This window comes from Aplidium turbinatum, chromosome 13 (genome assembly GCF_918807975.1).
Source record: "Aplidium turbinatum chromosome 13, kaAplTurb1.1, whole genome shotgun sequence".
Classification (NCBI taxonomy): domain Eukaryota; kingdom Metazoa; phylum Chordata; class Ascidiacea; order Aplousobranchia; family Polyclinidae; genus Aplidium; species Aplidium turbinatum.
Genome location: NC_137484.1, coordinates 18,103,290 through 18,126,368, shown reverse-complemented (window position 1 = coordinate 18,126,368; position 23,079 = coordinate 18,103,290). Strand labels below are relative to the sequence as shown.

The window sequence follows — 23,079 nt, the reverse complement described above, 5'->3', positions numbered from 1 at the left end:
CCCCCTGTCGATGTCAAAACATCGTTCCCGCCCCTGCTTAAATTACCCCCCCACTCTCAGGAAGTGTCCGGAGCCCCTGCCTGTTATAAACAGCCAGAGAAGATAAGGGTTTGCTGCATGTGCAGTACGAACGGTGAAAAATCAAAAAGTGTTGATTATGCTCGTTTATGCCGCTTGTTATCCTCTGTCCTTGTTGTTTTCTATGTTGTCAACCCTGGGCTCTTACGCACAGTAGGCTATCTCTACTACAGTAAGTGGGCTTTTTAAAAATCCACACGAACTAGGCCTAACTTGTGTCTAAAGTATTGCCATGAAACATGTGATGGAAATCATCTCTACTACGTTCGCACTCATGCGCACTCAATCACTAACAATTTAAGAATCTCATCCGAGTTGGCAAGAGCTGCCGGGTGACCTGCCGCTGCAGCGTGCTTTGAGATAGCTCTCAAAAAGCCAGATAGCCTACTCTCTCGCTTCTTTCACCTTTCATATATCATGCAACTGTTTATCACAGAAAAGAACAAGAACTATCCGGAGCACTTGTGGTCCTCAGTGCATTGTGGATCTGGCCTTTTTGTTAGACCTAGGCTAAATCGACCTGAATTTTCAGGATAAGGTAAAAATGCTTCCTGACCTAGCGCAAAGCGTGTTAGCGTTTGTCAATAAACTGAAGTTTTTCAGGGCGCACAAGCCGCATATACAAAATGGAGGTTTATCACTCTGATAAAATCCAGAGAAAGTCACAAACATCCCCCTTCTAATTCAAAGTGTTGGATATGCAAAACCCCTCAAGAACTCTTCGTGCTCCGGTTCCGTGATCTTCAATAGAAAAGGCTACACATTTCGTTCCTCGTCGACCCGTTTAAATCTTGATGGATTGTTTGAAAGGCCCGCTAGTCTCAGACAAGGCTACAGGTGAGTTTGACATGATTAATCTTTGTGAGGAGATCAACTGAAATCTGTTTTAAGGGAAGGGACCATTGAGTTATGAAAAAATGTGCCAATGGAAAATGCCCCAAGGCCAACGAACTGCATTTAAGTTACTGTCAGTGTTTGGATCAACATTCGTCTGTGCTTTCCACCTTAAAACACATATCAAAGCATCGCGACACCCATGTGAACGAGTTACTTCTATTGGCTACAATGAAATATAAGCCATATTTGAAGAGAATTGTTCAAGATGTTACGGCACTATTTAAAGATGGATCACTTATATACAGCTGCAGTAATGCAACGACATCCCCAGCACAGTAGTGGTGGGGATGAACAGAGAACGGCGGCTGTATTCTTTGTAGTTTATTGCGATAACACAAGCCTACTTGACACATCGGAAGTCGGAACAAAAGAGAATAAGACAGGTCTGACGAAATTAAGACAACAACGGAGTGCAAAACTGATCGAAATCAACCTTGAAACTGAAGCCCATAACGAGAGTTTCTACAGTTGGAGCATACAGTTCATCTTGAAAACTACTGAGATTCCTTTTCAACATTCGTGTGCACGTTAAAACTTCTTGAAACGTATACCAAACTTACATTGAAAACCAACGCATTCCATAACTTATCGAAACTTACATACCAATAGTTAAACGCATACTAAATGAAATTTTCAAACGGGAATTAAGCATTAAAATGCGTAAACTGAACACTCAAGAATACATTTCATAAAAAATTACTGAAAAAAAATTGTTTTCAATGGCGCTGGCAAGGCGCAAAGTCCAGTGTTTCATTTATTTTTTGCAAAATGACCAAGAAGTGGAAAAACTGCTCGAGAATTACGTCACAAGCGACCAGCAGTAGCATTATTAAAAGTGTTTTCCCGCGTTGGGTTGAAAAGTTCAAACGTGTTGCGTTCCAAGAATTTTCACATTGATTCAAGGCCTGGAAACGTTGAATCCATGTAAAAAATGCTAATTACTCCACGCCTTCTGAATTGCCTAGCTGAAATTGTTTCACATGCCTTTGTGGAGTTTGCCTTCAAAAACTTGTTTTTTTACATTTTCATTTTACATTGATTGAAGGCCTGAATACGTTGAATCTATGTAAAAGAAGCTGATTTACTGTTTGAAGGACAAGATCTGCCATTTGAAACTCACGCAGTAAAAATTCTTGCCCGATCAGCTGATTGCTAGTCGCTTGTGACGTAGACTATATAATCGCACGCTTCGCTGCTCAAGCCCATTCCGGTTTTGAAACCTCTGACAAAAGCACGCGCGCAATGGTGGTCAGACCGCAATGGGGCCAAATTTTTTTCAAAATCGTTTTATGGTAGCATGTTAAACACAAAGAACGTGGAAAATCGCCAAGTTAGGTTTTTCCTTTAGTATGACTTTAAGACTTCTGCTAGTTTTCAAACTAAAACTTAAGACGCTGGACGTTGCAGCTTAAGAACCAGTTTTTCGATTACAAACATGGCCCCGATTTATTGATTGCACACAACAGACCAACAACGCAGATAGACGCAAAATCATGTGTATGCAACGTAATGCGAGAGAGCAAGCACGCGCTGTGTGAAATTTCAGCCTGAGGATTTGTACGCAATGCAGGAAAAAACTGTGAGCCAGTCAGGCCACACAGATTCCAGAACCAATAATATGAAAAGATGTAGCCTAAGCAGAGCTACCAAGACAAGGATTGCCAAAAGTTCCACTAAGTATGGGCTATTTTAATGTGCATAACAATAAATGGCTTATGTTTTTCGGCAGCCGATTTGTAGCAAATCGGCTGCCGAGAAACATATAGTTAATTGGATGGTCTGAATGGCTAGCGTGGAAGGTACACCGTTATGGTTAGCGAATCGCAACTGCTCGTTGTACTAGTGAGTGCTCAGCCTTGTGCTGATAGCCGGGAAAAACGCCCATTTCTTCACAATAAATGGCGTATTTCTGTCATTTTCTTGTTTGTGTGTGACATTTAGCCTACCATAAATCCAGCTGAGCAAAGGTATATGTTTCAGTGAGGAAGAGGCAGGGTGAAACCAACGTTGCATCAATTACACAGTTTTCAATTACATTACAATTACACCATCAATTTGTTTATTTACATTACAATAACATTGTTTTGAAGTTTTCAAATTACAATTACTTCCAAATGTGATAAAATCATTAAGGTCCCAATCGAACAAAAATGGAAGACGCCATACTCGAGTTTCACCCTTGTTTGGGATCATCAGTGGTGCATACTCATGTGTCTTGGGCGGAAATCGAACTTCCAACTTGATGGGAATTGTGAACGTTTCCGACGTAATTGGAGATCGAACCTCCGTGGAGATTGCACTACGGTGTCCACTGTCCAGTATGCCGTTCTTAACCTATAGTCGAAAACGTTTATAGTTCCCATCAAAGTTGGAAGTTCGATTCCCGCTCAAGACATATGGGTATGCACCACTGATGATCCCAAACAAGAGTAAAACTCGAGTATGGCGTCTTCCATTTTCGTTCGATCGGAACATTAAAGATTTTACAATTCCCCACATCCCCTTAAATGTTTCAATATTTATGTTCATCGATGATTTTTTACAGTTTGATTTTATGAAAAACAAGTAGAGTTGCATTTGACAAAGATCAGCTCGCAATGTAAAAGTCCCTTTTGAACTCCAACTGTAAGCGGTTCAACAAAAATACTGATATGCGTGCAAATTGCGAAATGTAATTGTAATTTGGACAAAAAAAATTGAAAATACAATTACACAGCAACAAAAAATCTTAATTACAAATATAATTACAATTACATGAAAATATGTAATTAATTACTTTCAGTTACAATTGTAATTGATCCTACTCTGGGTTAAATTAATGTGTGTCCATGTGTATGATGCGAGTGTGGCTCTTTGCGATTTACAAAGTAAAAAATGAGGCTATTGGCCTCTGACTGGTTGGCCACCCCTGCGTGGAGGCTGTATTGTTTTTTTCTTTGATATGCTTAAAATTAATCGTATTTTTGAATATTAGGAACAGCCTTTACACGTAGTATCCTACATAGGCTTATCATTATTATACTAAGGTATATTTCCTTTGTTCCAAATTCAACAGTTGAATTAACTTTTTTATATAGGCTACAGTACAGAGTTTTGTAAATTTTCAGAGATGAGTCATTCACACCAGCAATAAAGCGTCAGCGGTTAAGAGTCTGGGTTTTTTTTCGCTGGGGCTTTTCGATCATTTGTCCGAAATGATTTGAAAATATTCGGTCATTTTTTATTTATTTTGGTTATTTTTTCTGATAAAAATATTTCCATTCAAATAGCTGATACAAACCAAAATTTGCACTTCCTGACTATCTATACAACATTAAGTTTCGCTGAGAAACTTATATATTTTTTCGGACATTTTGATCGAATTGACTATATTTTTTTCGGACATTTTGCTAAAAAATCGGTCAATGACCGAAAAAAAAAACTCAGGTTAGAGTATCAATGTATTTTACTCAACAAAGGCTCCTATTAATACATCCGGATGTTTGCACGTGTTGTCTTTCCACTTTACAACATGTGGGTCTTTTTAAGGGGAAATGTGGGAGCAATGGCACCCCCACTGAGAAAATTTGCCTCCCTCAATAAAATAATTGGATTCAGTCCCCGTTGTTTCGATACTCACACAAAAATTTCCCCCCCCCAGTAAAAATCTGTCAAAAAAGCTTAGCTCTCTATCAACCAAATTAGTTTATTAGTTCATTTGTCAACTTTATATAGTGTTTATGCTACTAGCTTAATAATTTTTCGTTTTGCTAATAACTATGATCGTTTAAAAAAATGCTCTTACGTTTAATTTTTCATCCAATGGATTTTCAACTTCGTTGTAGCTTATTTAACCAATCCAGTTGCTCAGTTGGTTAAGCCCCCGACATTATGAACAAAGAAAGGGTAAGATTAAGCAGTTGGTTCGACTTTCGAGGTGTGCGCTTGAGCAATGTACTTTAAGGGCAGCTGTTTTATTTAGCAACACTTGAGAGATGGAATATTTCACAGACAACAAGACTTTAACCAACAGCGGAAACTTTGTCAATCTTGGTGACGTTGCGTTGACAGCGGATTCAAAGCATAGGCCTACTTTTGGACTCAGTTTCGGGATGATGTTAGGAGCATATAACCTTTCTAACGGGCCTGAGAACTTGAAGAGACCACGTCGTATTCTTGGAATGTAATGCATTGTCGTAAAAGTGTCTTCATTTGGGGCCCGGAGATCTCATTGGTATTATATTCATTATTTAGGGCCCAAATTATCCCTTTAACCGCCCTGGCCACATAACACATTTAATTGCTTTTTGAATTGCATTATTGAAGTAATTTATACTTTGAAGCATAAATTAGAATGACTTTCATTACGGTATCACAGAAGTTTTATTTAGTCTGAGAAGTCAAGGGACCACAGCGGTTCTTGAAATTTTTAATGGATATTGGATTGTTTTCATGCAGGTATTTGTGTTTGTAGAAAGCAGGTTCTCTCACAACGATGAGCCACCCGGAAGGAAATTTCCATCACCCACCTCCTGCTTATGATGACCAGGTTCACAACAACCAAAGAAGTTATTCTGTAGCACCAAATTCCAATAATGACCAGGTCCACAACAACCAGAGAAATGATTCTGTAACACCGACTTCCTATAATGACCAAGGCCACAATAACCAAAGAAGTTATTCTGTAGCACCAAATGCCTACAATGATCAAGTCCACAATAACCAAAGAAATTATCCTGTAGGACCAAATTCCAATAATGACCAGGTTCACAACAACCAAAGAAGTTATTCTGTAGCACCAACTTCCAATAATGACCAAGTCCACAATAACCAAAGAAGTTATTCTGTAGCACCAAATTCCAATAATGACCAGGTTCACAACAACCAAAGAAGTTATTCTGTAGCACCAAATTCCAATAATGACCAGGTTCACAACAACCAAAGAAGTTATTCTGTAGCACCAAATTCCAATAATGACCAGGTCCACAACAACCAAAGAAGTTATTCTGTAGCACCAAATTCCAATAATGACCAGGTTCACAACAACCAAAGAAGTTATTCTGTAGCACCAAATTCCAATAATGACCAAGTCCACAACAACCAAAGAAATTATTCTGTAGGACCAACTTTCAATAATGACCAAGTCCACAATAACCAAAGAAGTTATTCTGTAGCACCAAATGCCTACAATGACCAAGTCCACAACAATCAGAGAAATGATTCTGTAGCACCGACTTCATACAACCAAGTCCACAACAACCAGAGAAGTTATTCTGAAGCACCTACTACCTATAATGACCAGATCCATAATAACCAAAGAAGTTATTTTTCATCTCCGACTTTCTATAATGACCAAAGAAACAATTCTTCAAAACCTTCTGATAATGACCGGGCCCAAATCGATCAAACAAGTGATTATTTTTTAGCACCTTCCGATAATAATCAAGTCCAGAACAACCAGAGAAATGATTCAGTAGCACCTGCTTCCTTTACTCAGCCGCCGTTGGGTATGCAGGGATATGTTCCATTTTCTGCTCCTTTACAAGCTTATGGAGCTGGATTTGGTAGTTCTTCTCCCCCTCCTCAACTTCCTAGCATGTTTCATTCTGTTAATGGTATGAGCATTGGTATGCCTTCTCCGCCACCAGTGTTGTATCCACCTATTAGTAATAACATCCCCTTTCTGGAGATACCGTCTGTTCCTGCAGTGACACATCACCAGCCTTGTCGCATCTACTCCAGACATCCGACTAAACTAACCTGTCCATTCTGCCACACCGCTGTCACAACACTCCCCCGACCCGAGGTGGGAACAGGTACGTGGGTCGCTTGTGCAGTGCTGTTTTTTATTGGTTGTATGTGTGGTTGTTGCTTTATTCCTTTTTGTGTTGATGATGCCAAAGATCACTATCATATCTGTCCTAATTGCAAAAAAACAATCGATATCTACAGACCTTTATAGAAGATTTTTCCCCCTTGGTTATAGGCCTACATGTGCTTACAGTATTCTATTATTCTTTGTTGTATCTCAAGTTTATGCAACAGGCTGTCTGTAATTGAACGTAATTTATTTATTTTGAAGGTAAGCGTCTTTAAATACATAGGTAACTTTTCTAACGTCTGGTAGTTTTGTATTGCCAACACAGTGAATAATTAGGCCTTTGGGGAAAGTGGGGCAAAGCGGAATATTGGAATTTCTCACGAACTGATACAAATATCGCTACCATTATCACGTTTACAATGATCGCATAACAGGTTTCCGCGCCAAAAGTTGAGCGATATGTTGAGTGTGCTGAGTTAGATAGAAAGTTCAGCTTTAGTGGGCTGCTTTATAACGAGACATGTTCGAAAATCTATCATTTTTTTAACCAAGTGGTTGAGCTATCAAAGTTAGCGTTGAAATTGGAGTGTTTTAAAGGAGCACATGTTTTGTATCTTGGGAATTCTTATTTTCTTAACTTTTATTTAGAGCCACACTTTGGGCAAAATGGAATATTACTGATGGGGCAAAGAGGAACACCGTTCCGATGTGCCCCACGCGAGATTTTATTGTGACTAAGGCTAGTTTTCTTCAATAAAACATATACAAGTCAAACTAAGCAATGTTATGCTAATACATTCTATACAATCGACTAGATAGTTATTTTTTTCTGAGTTTTAGGTTGTGCTGTTTTTGTAGATTGTATTATTACTATCTTGTAGAAAGAAAACATGGTTTGATGTTATCAGCGTAACACTGCAAATGTCCATTGTCCAATGCTCAAAAGTAATTACAAGTTGCTATACAAGTTGAGAAGGGGCAATCTTCCTGACGTCAGCACTACTGACTACTCACTATAGATCAGCGAGCATTGTGTTTCGCTAACCATACCAGTGTAGCCTCTACACTAGCCATCAAGCCTTTTCCAAAAACATGTGTTTCTTTGCAGTCGAGTGTAGCAAGAATTGACAGTGATAGACACGTGTTTCGCTCAGAGGCTGGGCTCATCAGTAGGATAGGCTCATGGGCGAAACAAATGTCTATCGCTGTCAGTTCTTGCTGCACTCGACTGCCGAGAAACACAGGTGCTAGACAAGGTAAAAAGATTAAGCAACCTCTTTTTAACGAGCAACCGAATTTCATCGCATACCCAAGACGTTCTGCTTTGCCCCAAATGGTGGGGCAAAGCGGAACAAACATGTTATTGTAAAAATGTGCTATAAAATTAGTCATGTAGAAACAAAAATATGAGATGATGCGTGAAGATGCTAGACTTGGAGTGTAATGATTGTTACTTTAAACAATGTTCGTATCGTGCTTATAGCGAAAGTTATACGAAAATTTGGAAATTGTTTTGCTCTGCCCCACTTTCCCTACTTAGGCTACTGGTTTTTACATTTTATTTCATAAACTCAATAATAGAAAAAAATGGCTGAAATGTTTGCTCAAACGGAATTTAAAAAATACGGAGCATAAAATGCAGAAACCAATTCATTTTCATCAAACGTTTTTTAAAACTGACATGTTTAACTTTATAGAAGCTAAAGCAATAAGTCCACCATGACGAATATCATGACAAAACTGCAATTTAGGTTTTTCCAATTAAAAAATTTACGAAACGTCTGTCTATAAAAAATTTACCATCTAGGGTCAAAAACGCGACTGCATTCCAACAGCCTATAGGAGGGCACAGAAACCTGGTCGACGCGAAAAAAAGACAATTTTACAAAGGCCTAGTAGCCCGACCAGTTGGGTAGCAAAACAATACACTGTTGAAAGATTTGATGCAGGTTAATTTTTAAGTCAGAGTGTATAGCGGACCTGCAGCAAAGACTGAAGATTTTGATGAAGCGAGATGTCGTAGCCCAATTCCTATAAGAATAATGTCTACCATGGCAAGCTATAATACCCACAGATATGCAAGATAACTAGTCCGCCTACAAGCTGTTAAAGGGTAGCCACTTTAACAAGTCGAAATTCTGCCACTGCGAATGACTACAATGCAACCGCCAACCAATCAGAACATGTTATAAGAGGCTACCGTCCAATTGTGACCCTTCTAGCACTCATCCAGAGAGTTAACGCTTATTTTGAATTTTATATGGTAATTACAGAAGAAAAAGAGCAATAGCAGTGGTGGGAGTCGAACCCGCGTCAATGAAATGACTACCTTCTAGCCCTAACCCCTAAGCCAACCAGCTGTCAAAAAATCCATCACTTAATTTGCTTTCTATCATCTTCTTTTCGCCATTTTTTACGTCACTTAAACCGTAGCTTATGATTGGTTGGCGGTTTCATTTTAGTCAAGTTTAGTGGCAGAATTTCGACTTGTTAAAGTGGCTACCCTATTAAAGGCTACCGTACTCAAATATTGTGGTGTTACATTAAAAAATATGAAAACCTTTCTTGGATTTTGTTGCTCCTCCTCATTCGCCTACACGCAGGGCTTCTCAAACTTTTTTGCTCTGCGACCCCATTTTGAAAAATATATTTCTATGCGACCCCATTTATTTATTTATTTATTTATTTATTTACATCAGACTCAACATGGTCCATTTTACAATCAAACATAAAATGTAGAAACAAAGCAGATACTCAACTCCGAAGAGCTGAGTTGCATTGTACCACATACAAAGATTGATAGTAACAGTCTGTTGGCATTATTTCATAAATTCATTGATTGGAAAACAAGTTACATCGTGTTACAAACTGGTATAATTTTTACGAATGAGAGCTTGCAAAGTTGTGGAGAGCTGAGTTGCATTGTACCACATACAAAGATTGATAGTAACAGTCTGTTGGCATTATTTCATTAATTCATTGATTGGAAAACAAGTTACATCGTGTTACAAACTGGTATAATTTTTTACGAATGAGAGCTTGAAAAGTTGTGGTATTGTTATCAACGAATGCAGAGGTGATGCTGCGTCGTCTCCGCAGATTAAACAACATTCTGCAACAATTATTGTATCCAACAAGTAAGCGATTACTATTGGTTGAAAAATAGTTGCACCATAGTTGACAGGCATAAAAAGGAATACAATAGGAACGAAACAACACATTTTTAACAGCAATCGAACATTTGGAAAACCTTGCTTTTAACATGTTTCCAGCACAATACAACGACCGTAATTGTCGTTTCGTGTCTTCATCATCGGATAGCAAGTCGTTAATTATTACTCCTAAATATTTCACTAGGTCTCAAAGCAGATACGTTTTTCATTTAAATATATGATCGGATTAAAGTCAAGTTTCAACATCTTGGATTTAAATAAAACACCAACAGTTTTGTTGCAATTAAAGTTTTGTTGCATTATGGGGACATCCACGTTAATGACATTAAAACGGATCATTTTGATCATTATATTTTCTTTTTCTTTCTGACTTTTCAATTGTTTTCTTTGTGCTTGCAATTGTTACCGCATGAATCTACGGAACCTAACCACTGATCCATAGTCAATTAATCTTGTAACTGGTTCCTTCAGAAACTAGTTGATAAGCTACTCTGAAATCATAATGCGAGCGATAAGGTTACTTTTGGTCAGCACGTTACAGCAATGATAGCGTAACAATGCATCAATTGTTACGATTGATTATATTTTATCGTTCGACATTTCGCACCGACGGTTGCGGTCAATTGACATCATGGCAAGACTACAACCCACCGGCACTAGAATTTCATTACGACCCCAAAATTTCATTACGCGACCCCATTTGGGGTCGCGACCCATAGTTTGAGAAGCCCTGGGCCCTACAGCGTAATACGTCACATAATTTTGTAATTTCGCTATGCCAATCATTAGCAAATCTTTGAAGAACACAGTGCAAGATCATTTTGAAGCGTAGGTTAAACTTTTGGTATTTCTGCATTCTGATGATCTCGTAAGCCTCGTTTTGAATGCATAACACAACGAAATGGATTGAAATTCGAATCGAAATAGGCTAAACCAGAACGAAAATCATTTCGAAACGAAAACAATATAAAAGATTTTGGGTCAATGAAACGATAGCCTACATTTTAAAATATTGTTGTTTTTAACAACCCTGCCTTCTTCTATCGACTCTTCTGTATATGGTTGATATACGATATATGGTTGATAGGTCTACCACAGATCGACACATCCTTTTTTTTTTTGCGACGGAGTTGTAGCTTATATTGAAAGGTCCCACTTGCTGTACTGGGTGGTAAGCTTAGGGCACTCAAGAAGGTGGTCCGCTGTTTGGGGCTTGTTGCCACAGATACAATGGCACATGTAACTGGGCCCGTGTTGTAGCCTCACTTTGCCATTGGAAATTTAGTAGTTACGGCCAATCAGCCCTATTAATTATTATCAGAGGCCACACTAGCAATTAGCAATCCACAATTATAACTAGCAAGCCACATTAGCAATTATAACTATCGGCAACACTAGCATGCCTATATGCTCAATTACAATGTTAGTTTTAAAATAGCGTCACCAAATATTCTACATGTTTAACGATTTTCACCCAATTCTCTCAGTTCGATAGCATTGTGTTCAATAAAGATTGAATTTTTAGCGTAAAGATATATCGATTCGTTTGCCCTTGAACAGTTAACACAATGGACGTTTAGTTATTAACCAAGTTCATCAGCTATCCTATCTTCTGCCCCAATCAAAGAAGTTGCGCTTGATAAGTTGCTAAAGAAGAGTTTCATCATCAACTGATTGTTTGAAAGCAGTTAATGCGGGCTATAAGCTACAAAATAAAAGGACTTAACGCAAAAGGTATAAGTATGACGATATTTATGACGATATTTATGATATTTATGACGATATGCGACAGTTCAACAATAATTGTACAATACAAAGGTGTATATGTAGGCTGCCATATCTAAATTCAGATCATTGTCTTGTAAGCCATGTTTTCAAAATGTAGGCCTGTGTTACATAACCTTTTTCCTGTAATAGCCTACCTGCTTCTGCAAAGTTAAGCTGAATGTATAGGCTATGGTTAGCATTTGTAGACGCCAGACGGTGTTCTGTGGTTATTATTGATAAATTTTATTTTGTTGTACGAAAATTAGGTACCTTGAAACAGCACAGCGTTGGGCTTCAATTCACCACTAAAAACTGAGCTGCAAAGGTTTTTTACGCAAAGTCAAAAGTATGGGTTGTCACACAAAAACATCGATAAGCACTGATTCAGCTTACACACATAGAAGGAATACTCTTGCATGTAAAATATCTATATGCCTGCATAAAAGTTATTTTTGCTGATATCACTTGCAAAAGTAAAAGCAGTGGGCTAACCTAATTGTGTTTTGCCAAAGCACAAACGTTATAACTCTGATTTTGGCTTTACAGCTTTTTTCAAACCGTCTTTATTTACATGCCACTCTGGTGCTCTTCCTCCATTAACTTTATCTTCATATTCATTTTCACGTTCCCAGTTCTCTTTCATTACTATCTGTGATGTATCATCTGTCTTTGGGCTTTTATATGAACTAGATTTGTATTCGACATTAGCGGGAACTTCGAACGATACTTGAGTGCAATCTTTCACATTATTTTGCAATAGTTTCTAAAATTTGAAGAGAAATAATTAGGCGGATGTTAATTTCAAATTCAACTTGAGCTGAGATTTGCAGGCACAACAAGATATTCTAGAAGCGCTAATTGTTTTCAAATTTCCATCACACGTAACATTGTTGCATAACTATATCGGGATATACCAAAATGATAGAACAGATATTGGCAGTAGGTAGCCTATATGTTTTCGGTGAACTAAAGCATAAATTTAGACAGTAACTTTTTCTAGAGGATTATGCTACTCCAGACTACTGCTTAAATTCATTGTTATCTTCAAAAACGAAAAATATTTGAAAGTATTTTTACAAACGCAAGTTCAATTTCATACCTTTAGGCTTGCTGTTTTAATAATGTTGAAACCTTTTTCTCCTCCAAAAGTGCTCGGCTTCCACCAGTGAGGGGAACCTACTGGATTGCTAAAGATTCCTGCAGAGAAATATGCAGTTGTCTTAATAATGTTATTGCCAATATAGACAACTGTAACAAGAACGTAGGTTCTAATTTCCGGTAATTTGATAATAAACATAGTCTAGCTTATGTTAAAAAACAACATTGTAGACCTCGCATCTTGAGAGATTACTGTGCTTGAAGAAGCTGATGTGGAGTGGCCAGTATCGTTGACAGGAGGTCCACGGGGTGCTTTTGGACCCGGGCCTGGGGTCATTTTAGGGGGCCGGAAGCATGAAGAAATCATCACGTATTCGTTGAATACAGTGTTTTTCCTTATAAATGTCTTGATTTGGGGTCCAAGGATCCCATTGGTACGGGGCCAAAAATATCCTTTCAACGGACCTGATGGGCGTGGTAGTAGCCTACTTACCGACAGTTCTTGTGTCATTTCAAGCAAATATTTTGAGGTAATACTTGGATTTGGTTGGAAGTAATTTACTGACCACATTGCCATTATAATAACTTCATGTCAAAAGCCTTTGTTTTCTGTAGCTCACCTTTAAGAGAGTATGGCGACCCAATTTCAGTGAGTGTTTGTCCGAACAGCAAGGGGTGTCTTCTTTTTTCTAACATAATACCAACAAAAAACTCCATTGCATCTACATCTCCATAAAGCTTTTCCAGTTCTTTAGCCATTTGCGGATCCTCTGGTAGCACGAGAAAATAAGTTTAGTTGGGCTACAAGTTTTAAAAAATAGATTTTCAAAAAATAATAACATTTAACCTTAACTACTGTAGATTTTTTAAAATAACCAAACCAATTAATAACAACTTGGAAAATTTTCAGGCTATAAACACTGATATTTCTTCCATTTAAATTATCGACTCTGCGATGAGGCTGGTAATAACTTAATTTTAATCTAGCCCACCATTTTATTTGCAACCTGATGATTTCCTCTGAGCAGAGCAAATTTATGGCACAAATTTATTTGAAACGATGTAAGGAGGCTTTTTATTTAAAAAGCAGGTTACAGGTTTACTGTATTGTAGGCTATAAATAAACTGATATTATCACACAAACAAGAATTTGAATTAATTATTTCTTTGGGCAAACAGAGCAAAAATCTTTGAAAACTTAAAATCTTTCGCTTCGATAAAAAGTTCCTTGTTTAAATTTTTTTGCAAAGATTTTTGTTTCATTTCCTCACCTTTTCCATTGCGTAAAATATTGTTCAGTTTCACACCGACTAAAAGTTTCTTGTTCCAAACAACCCTCTAGGCTGCAGCTACAATTTACCTAGAGCCGTAGGCTACTTGCAAGATTAGTTTGGGACTGATACCAATGACATTCCCGGGCGCCCAAAAACAAGACCCCGCTGAAAAAATACTTCTTAAAAATATCAAGAAAGGAATTATTAATAAAATCATCCAGGAAATGAATCCTTTACTCCAAAACGCAAGAGTTGTCTCCAAATTACAATGGACTTTTTGCAACTATACTCCAGAAGACAATGTATGGGTTTGTTTGTTCTGGGTCCTTTGGAAACGTTTCGGGCCTCTAAAATCATCGTGGACCCGGATATAAAAGTACCTCTGGAGTCCCTATCTGTTTACACCACTGTATTTACCTATAAATTCTGAAAAACTTTTATATGGTTCCAGCCCAAATCGTTTGCGATAATTGTTCATGGGTTGAATTCTTAAACGTCTCGAATCACGAATAGCGTTTTCAGCCACATCCAAAGTGGCTATACCTTGATTTAAACCGCCAGCAACCTAAAATCATAAAAAAGCAGACTTTACGATTGCGATAACATATTTCAAGTGCCATCTAAACAAACAATGGTTTAACCGATCGATAAGCTGTAGCCTATAGGCTACTTCATTTTGTTTCTTAGTATAACAGCACAATAATTTGGAGCTGGTAAGAAGTAACCTAACCCTATTTTCCTCAAATAAATCAAATTAACTCATCAATGATGTAATGCTTCTGGTCTACGTGTCAATCTACAGACTTATAAGATTGTCCAAAGCTGTTTTCTTATAACGTTCTAATGCTAACATTTAAGGAATTATGTAAAGTTTATTGGCTTGACTTCACACGATCGTGATTTACAGTATAGCCAAGGCAATAATTCACCAGGGCAATCGATCACAAAAAGAACAGCTATCCTACATATTAGCCTACAAAAGATATTAGAATCACATACAAGGTCGTGTTAACCTCCCCCTATACCCCCCTGCCGGAGGACTCACGGCTGATTAGGAGTCCACTCATTTTAATCTGTTTAGTGTTCTTTGACTCTTTAAAAAAATATTACAGAAAATCGATAATCAAAAGCTAATTAAATCATGCAAGGCCGTTCTTACTGCTTTTCAAACCCGTTACTGAGGGCCTACCTCCAACTAGGGGCCCACTCATATTTAGTTCGTGCAGCGTTTTGTCTTGCAATTTTTTTCCATTTTTGTAAAGTGCTTTTGCTCGCTCAACCACATTTCGTTCATCTGGGTGATATTAGGCAAGCATAGTTCGGGATTAAGGGAGTGAAAAGTTTTTTGTGTCTAAAAAATCTAACAAAATGATGCAATATTTCGACGTAAACACTGCTCACTCATAGCTTAGTTCAGGGGTGTGCAACCTTTATTACAAGAGGGCCAGATATAAATAACTGGGTGAAGCCGCGGGCCGCACGTTCATTTAACATGATTTCTAGGCTAGTAGTTGCAGGCAAAAAAAAGTAGTTTTTTTGTTATTCATGTTATTCTTATGGCGTTATTAGGGGCTATCTTCTTTCAGAAATAGTAAGTTAAGACACATAAATTTCTGAAGAAAACTGCTATTCTAATTTATTGTGACACCGTCTTTAAACGAGTTCAGTGAGAAATTTGCAGCTGGCTTCTTTTCCCAACGGCATTTTTCCAAATTTAGTTTAATGGAAGTGCTCGCAATTCGAAGTCCATTTTCCAAGTGTTTGTCTGTCAGAACCGATCGATAGGGTGATGTCATGACGCCCATTTTAGAAAAATTGTTCGCACAAATACGTTGAGCCAAAAAGAGCCATTTTTGAAGCCAAGGATTTTTTCAAATGTGTAAAGTCATCTTAGTTGAGATGTTTTCGGTGAAAATTGCCAAGATTCATTTCTAAATAGGCCTACTTTGCTTTCAAATCCTTTTTTCTCTTGAAGATCAATAAGTTCAAGTTATATCTGCTGGTGCTTTGTCAATGTCTGCGTTGAATGGCGAAGAGAACATACCAAACAAATGTTCATGAGATTTGAAGTCCTTGAAACGAGCCAAAAATTCATACAATGTTTTCAAGTTGGTCTGCAAATTCAGTTTTCTTCTCAGGGTGCATTCCATAGTCTCTCAAAGTTGGAAAGTGAAAAATATTTCCTGTCTGTTCGTGAGCTTTTCAAAGTCGTAAATTGTTCATAATGCCTTTTATGTGACCATACCTTTTTACTTTCCACAAATAATTAAATACAATGGATTAGCGGTGGCCGGTAGAAGATTTCTAAAATGGTTAACAGAAGGTGTGAAATCTACAATAATCCGCTCCACAACAAATTGTTCCCACGTACCAGACTAAACTAAATTGTAAATACGTTGCGCGGGCCGGACACAATTCAGAATTGGCACATCTTCGCGGGCCGCACAATTTTTCTTCGCGGGCCGCATTTGGCCCGAGGGCCGCACGTTGCACACCCCTGGCTTAGTTAAATAATAATAATTCAATTGATAAATTTCAACACACTACTAGCTTTAGGCTACTAACTTTCAAGAAATAGATTAGGCTATTGAAATCCTTCTGTGGTTGTGAATAAAAAAAATTTGAAATAGTAGGCTAACTTAAATTTCAAACAATACTTTTACCCAATTCAATTTTAATTTGATAAATTTGGTTAGATGCAAAGTGTGCATTTTAATAAAAAAAATATTGCTCCTAAAAAGTGACCAAAACAAGATTATGTTTGTCAAAATCTTCTGGAAGGCAAGCCCCACACCCCATTTTTGTTACATTCATTTGGACATTAAGTTTTGCATTGTTCATTTATGTTATAAATTTCACTTTGTTAAAACTCTGGTCCTTTCCCAACTTTTTCTAGATCCCCTTCTGCATTGTCGGTAGGCTATAGCCTTCTTTTTTTTTCTATAAAATATTAAAAGTTGTTTATTTTTTACTAAAATAATGAATATAAATTTTCTCCCCACATTAAAATAGTTTGCCCCCCTAAACGCTTTCTGGTCCTATTTTTAAGAGAAATTACTAAACGTAGAGGCCCAATAGTGGATTTCAGGGGGGGGGCGAGATGGTGCCCACACGGTCCTGCATAGCTTACATACTTTTCCAGCAAACTGGTTTGATGTTTCTCTGGTCCACTTCCACATCCCTGCTTCTATAAAAGGTTCTGGATTGAAGATGAGATCTCGCATGAAAAAGGTTTTGTTTTCCATTGCAATTCTATCAGGCATAAGTGCATGCCATCGATATAAAAGTTGGAATTCTAAAGCAATTTGATTGTGATAAGAGTGCCCTTCTCCGTGCAGCAATTCAGGATCGTATTTTAACTTGAAAGAGTATCCACTGAGATGTTGCACATAGTCTTCTACAACAATCTTCATTGTCTCTCCTGGAGACATATAAAATTTGGCAAAGATAAACATAAAAAGTTAGCAAGAAATCGTGTAAAACAACATTAATAAGTTTAGTGAAAAGTCCACTAATGCAATGGTCAAAGAGCAAACATAACGAATTACTTTCAAAGACATCAGTCATTACACTTCTATGTTGTTGTTTTTTTTCGGTGGTCTATCGCTTTGACGCTGTACTTGTACATTGGCCTTAATTGTTTTCTTACTTTTTAATTGTGCTTTACAAGGTTACATAGCTTTTATTGGTATCGTAGTCTTTGATTATTTCGTCTAATAAATACAATTTTTTATGCTCAAAAAGCAACGACTGGCATAAGATGAAATAAAATGATAGATGTTGACTGTTGAGTCGGAAAAAGACTGAAATACTTTGGAAGCACTTTGATTCGAAATGCGTAAGATTTGTTGATGCTGCTAGTCTAGCATTTAGGCTAATAGAGTTGTGATGCATCTAACTAGTGGGCTACTTTAAAAATAAATAAACAATCTCACTCTCCTCCTTAATTTCTTCTTACCAGATAAAATGAGTCGAGCAGTTTGAAAAAGTTTTTCGTCGTTCCAAGAAGGATTTTCCTGTTTTAGAATATCACACACTCTGTTGTGCTCTCTAAACAAACAAATTGACGAAAAACAACTTAGTATTAAGCAGTGTAGGCCTATTTAGGTTAATCTATATTTATACTCTTTCCAACAAGAGGTTAATTTTTCGCAGACGAAGAAGAAATTATCTTTTTCAGCTTCGAGTTTGAGAACTTATAAAAAAAAACACACGTCGATAGGCCCCTAACATTTCGCATTAAGGAAAACAGGTGTAAGTCAGTTCTAGCTCATGCAATCAAGGGTTTTGAACTTACCTTAACCAAATGGTAGAAAAGAATATCAGATTAGGCAGTATTGTAAAACCAGGATGACCGATGGCAAAGCGATACTTTTCTGGGACATCATCAATGCCATCCATGTCGACGTTGGCATCCTTGATGTTGGGTGGAAAAGTTTCTCCATTGATCGTTGAAGTCTTCATCTTCCCATCAACATGTGAGCGCAGTTCGTGCTGGCGTTGGTTGTCAGCGCCATAAATATGAGAAAGATCGAGCTGGAAGTTTGAACATTATATAAATTTAAACTTTCATTTTCAAACAAGCTGTCATTGAAGTTTCTGAACAATTAAATTTATTAGGTAACTTTTAGTTTTAAATCAGAACTATTCAGATTAAAATCGAATTCCCATCATCCCAAGTAGCCTACAGTCTTAATGCTGCAATACTTTCTATATTAGACTATCCCGAGTTGTTAAAGGGTTGAATAAAATTAAATTAAGCTTGAAAAAAAAATTATAACTTACAGCCTGATCTCCCCATTGATATGGCAATCTTCTACCTGGGTCAGTCTTAAAAAACTGGTGTGTAAAGTGTTGTGCGAACAGAGGAAATACAAGGGAAGTTCGTCTTGGACAAGGAATAAACTTTTTGCGTTTGAAGAACTTTTCTACCAACATATGGGGGTCGGGAAGTTCTTTTTTGCCTGAAACAAAAGTTTAGGCTAGTAAAATAATTTATACAGCATTGTAGTTGACATTTATGTGTGGATGTTTAAATACCATAGGCTACCTATTAGCCATGCCTTAATTATATGAGAGCTAGACAATGGCCGGTCTGTTGCATTTCATCTAAGTTACACTAAGTTGATTCTCATTATTTTCTGATAAAATAAGAATGAGTTAAATAGCCTCATCATGACTAAGAGGCTCCTACACAATCATGGCAATTGTGAAAACGTTTGATCACACAACACCAACTTTCCGGTTGAGCTCATGCTGTAACTAAGTCTTCAAACATGAACAGATGCAAGTTTTCGAAAAATACAACTTTGAAATAAATTAACTAAGATTAAACTAATACTAGCTTATCGTGAGACGTATATTGTGACCGATTATGTTACTTTTGTTATTTTACCTTTTATCCCCATGGGAGTTGGGCAATTCAACGGAACTGGTGGAAGAGTCCTGACATAAACGCTTTTGTTGTTATACGATTCCCAGCTTGGATAGTCCGAAACTCCATTATACGGACAAGGTTCAGCTACGTTTTTGATGCGAACTTAAAAGTAACAAATAAACCAGTAACAAGCAAAAGCGCATAGCCATAACTTCCGGGGTCGCTAATAATTACCGGGCTACTTCAGATCATTTGATTTAAGACATGACAACAGATGTTGTTTCTTTGCCAAGACCAGTTAAATTTTCGACGCAATCAAACCGTAGAAGTTCATGACAGGTTGAGAGGGAACTGTTCCTTTCTGGGTATCTTTGATTACAATATGAACTTGTAGCCTATGCTTGGGTACAGTATGTGGTTTTAAATTCGTTGTGATTTACGCTGGTTCATACTGTGGTTTTTTGAGAATGGCTTGGCTGTAGAAATAGTTCGAGTTTGGTCCAAGTCGGCCAGTAGAGAATAATTATGATTTAGAGCATCAGGCAAAACGTTAAACAGATTCGGCCAATTTTAAACATAAGTTGACCAGCCAAAGATAAAAAAAACGCAAAACTATCTAAAGCAAGTTATATTTTTGCTAAAAATTTACGCTTACTAGCAACACAAAAAAAGAAACAAATTCACATATTGGCTGTAACCAGTCAATATTCCCAGCTGGAAACTAACGCAATGAACATACTTTTTAATAGCATTTTCATCAGTGCGTTGTGAATGAAGGGAACATTGTTGACAAGTTTCCACATGAGCGAAAAGTTAGATAAAAAGAAATGTAGTGTGTCCTTGGAAGGAGTCATCAGAACCTTGATTCGTGTCGAAAAGTATGCTGCAAAAAGAACGTGTTCATAATTGATTTTGGCAAAATCTCGAAGAGGGTTATTTAGAGTTGGAACTGGAAGTATGAATTATATAGGCTATCTGGAGCGTCTTTTAGTTGCGCAATTTAGTCTTGATGCTGAAGCACTATCTTTATTCCCTTACGTGTATGCTATGCTTACTCCATGGCGACCTTTATACACAGGCCATGGCAACGTGCAGCTTAAAATTTGACTGAAGGCCGATCTGTTAGTAGCCAAAATCGCGAGTATAAGTTGATAATTTGAGTATTAGTTAATAAATAGAGTCTTTGTCTATATTTTGTGAGAGTTTGAGTTACTTTTTGTGCTGTTTTTACCATTCAAATAACGGAATAGATTTTGGCCCTTGTACTGGAAATCCAAAAAGCGTCTGGCAACACCAGTATTTCAGAAAATATTGTCATTTTGTCAACATAATTTTAGGAGTTTTGCAGTGATTTGGGATTCAGTGATCACACTTTGGCAATTTAAATTGTTTAAATTATCATTTAAAAGGAATATAAAGTGAATTTAGCTTAAACTTCAAAATTAAAAATACATCGGCCTTCAGTCAGCCCTCCAGTTCGTACGTTGTCAAGGCCTGTGTATACAGATCGCCATGGCTTACTCACTTGTGCAAAGTTAGCTACGTCTTGGGTTAGTAGCTCGTAATTTAGCTTATTATATTTCAACTAGACGACATCATCTTCTTTTTTTAACAACATTGCTTGTACTTCACCTAAAAGTCAACCAGATTGAAATTGAAAGTAGATTTTCACTTAATCTTTCAGTTTATTGTAAATTGAGAAGGAAAAACTTTCCTTGCGTATTCAAGAAAAAAAATTTCACACTACGCTATTCTTGTAAAACAATAAGCTTATTTTTATAAAAAATAACTTAGCGCTGTCTACTTAATATAAAACTGCTTAGTGCTTACGATATTCACAGTTCGTTCCATAGTAGCCGGTTCTGATACAATCACAAGAATGTTCTCGTAGACGTGACGTCATGCAGATGCCGTTGTGTTGGCATGGATACGAGCAACAAGGGTCGTCTGCAATAGACATAAAATTTTACTCAGACCCAGCTTAATTTCCTTCAGAAAATTTTTTTATTTAGCATTATTGGACCTCGTTGAAGTACGGTAGCCTACTTTAGAATAATAGTTTTTGAAAACAAAACTTTTATAATTTTTTTACTTTATTTACGTTTAGCAAACGTCTATCTAACTATCACTTACGGTCGTTAGACGGTCACAAAAACTTCAGATTGATACCAGAATAACCTATTATTCATAATGAAACGTCTAAGTTGTCTTGATGTTGTTGTTTGATTGGCATTGTGTAGGTATGCATAGACCACAGTCTGATAGGCCTACATTGTTAGTCCACCCTACGCATTCGTCCGCCCCTTTAGCTCAGGCAGTGGTTACGCGCCTGGCTCAAGATCACCCGGCGCAAGTTCGACTCTCGGGGTGTGCACTTGAGCAACTCATTTCAGGACTGCTCTCCATTCAGCGGCACCTAATGAATGAAATAATTCCCCGGCAACAACACTACAACAATCGAAAAACTTCACTGTGCCAATCTCGGTAACCGACCCTTCGTCAAAAGCCTCTACCAAGTTTTTAACGTCTTAAAGTCAAAACTACATGCGAAACTACCAGGAATAACCAATCACGGATCACGGCTTTGTCAGTCCGAGGATAAAGATTCAAAACCAACCAACCAACCATTGCTTGTGTTGCAATTGCAATATTAAGATTTGCAGCGATATATTTACAAAGTTCACTTACAAAGTGGTTCTTGTGCCTCAGATGGCCAACTTGATGCAAGTAAAGATAAAGCAAAAAATATAAAACTGACAAAGTCATGACATGCTGCTTTCATCTTATATTTAAAAATTGTTGATGCAAAGTTTCTTCTATCATGCAGATCCTAAAACAAATTGTACAAGTTAGTGTTTCATCATCAACCAGACCTTTGCAATCGCTACAAGGGGCCGAAGGGGGTGGGGGTTAATTAGAATTTCACCTGTAGTCCTGATTTTAGGATACAACAGTATATTTTAAGACCTCTGGTATAAACGATTTGAAATTATTTCCATCCAAAATTTAGATTAGCCCTGTCAGGGATATCTTGACACTACGGGATGCGAAACTCAAAATCTGCCCGTTCAACTGAAGGACTAACTATGCTGTGTACATTTTATTGCACAATGCCGTGTTACTGCATGCAAATGTTTGTTTTGCACTGGCTGTTTTCGCTCAATCGTTTGATTAAAGTGGTATTTGTTATGTTTTTGACAAAAAATGAATATTTCATAAGTTTACTGCCCATTGCACAAAAAAGTTACATGAAGAACAGATAAAATAAGAAAAACAACGACTATTGCCGTATTGCGCGTTAACTTGGCTAGAATATACACAAAACAAAAATAATGCACATCAATATTATTGGACAATTAGATATTATAACTAACTTACAAACTGTAACCACAACCAAGTGATGATATAAATTCAAATATTCGCAGTCTTGCGTGAACCACCACTCGCAAGCTTGCCAACTGTTCGAGCAATCTTCGAAGCGTTCAAAGGTATTAGTTCATTTTTGGCGAAACAATTAAACGAAGTTTTGAGTTTTGACAATCATTTCAAAGTCATAGTAGCCTATGGGACTAGCTTCATCAGCCTGCAAGCCGAATGACATCTCTGTGGCATTCT

The 23,079-nt window shown here is 37.3% G+C and overlaps 2 protein-coding genes across 5 annotated transcripts in view; one reads left to right on the top strand and one right to left on the bottom strand.

Annotated features, from left to right (window-relative positions):
* LOC145782035 (uncharacterized) overlaps positions 1-7,251 on the top strand; it is a 37,955-nt gene extending 30,704 nt beyond the window's left edge. The window contains exons 2-3 of one of the 4 annotated variants that reach the window (XM_082593766.1): positions 769-915; positions 5,429-7,251. In XM_082593766.1, coding sequence (XP_082449892.1) covers positions 5,450-6,916 — 1,467 coding nt within the window. In that variant the 5' untranslated portion in view covers positions 769-915; positions 5,429-5,449 and the 3' untranslated portion in view covers positions 6,917-7,251. Of the gene's footprint in view, positions 1-681; positions 916-5,412 lie in introns of all 4 variants that reach the window. The other 3 variants (XM_082593765.1, XM_082593764.1, XM_082593763.1) reach the window with 3 other exon arrangements.
* Positions 7,252-11,566: 4,315 nt separating this feature from the next.
* LOC145781601 (prostaglandin G/H synthase 2-like) lies at positions 11,567-22,283 on the bottom strand. The gene is made up of 12 exons (XM_082593272.1): positions 22,153-22,283; positions 21,295-21,411; positions 20,204-20,347; positions 19,483-19,626; positions 18,873-19,051; positions 18,385-18,623; positions 18,046-18,137; positions 17,222-17,508; positions 14,505-14,652; positions 13,434-13,583; positions 12,815-12,912; positions 11,567-12,478 (listed from the first exon to the last, which is right to left on the bottom strand). Exons 1-12 carry the CDS (start codon positions 22,244-22,246, stop codon positions 12,236-12,238), a joined length of 1,935 nt encoding a protein of 644 aa, XP_082449398.1. The 5' UTR covers positions 22,247-22,283; the 3' UTR covers positions 11,567-12,235.
* Positions 22,284-23,079: the final 796 nt, after the last annotated feature.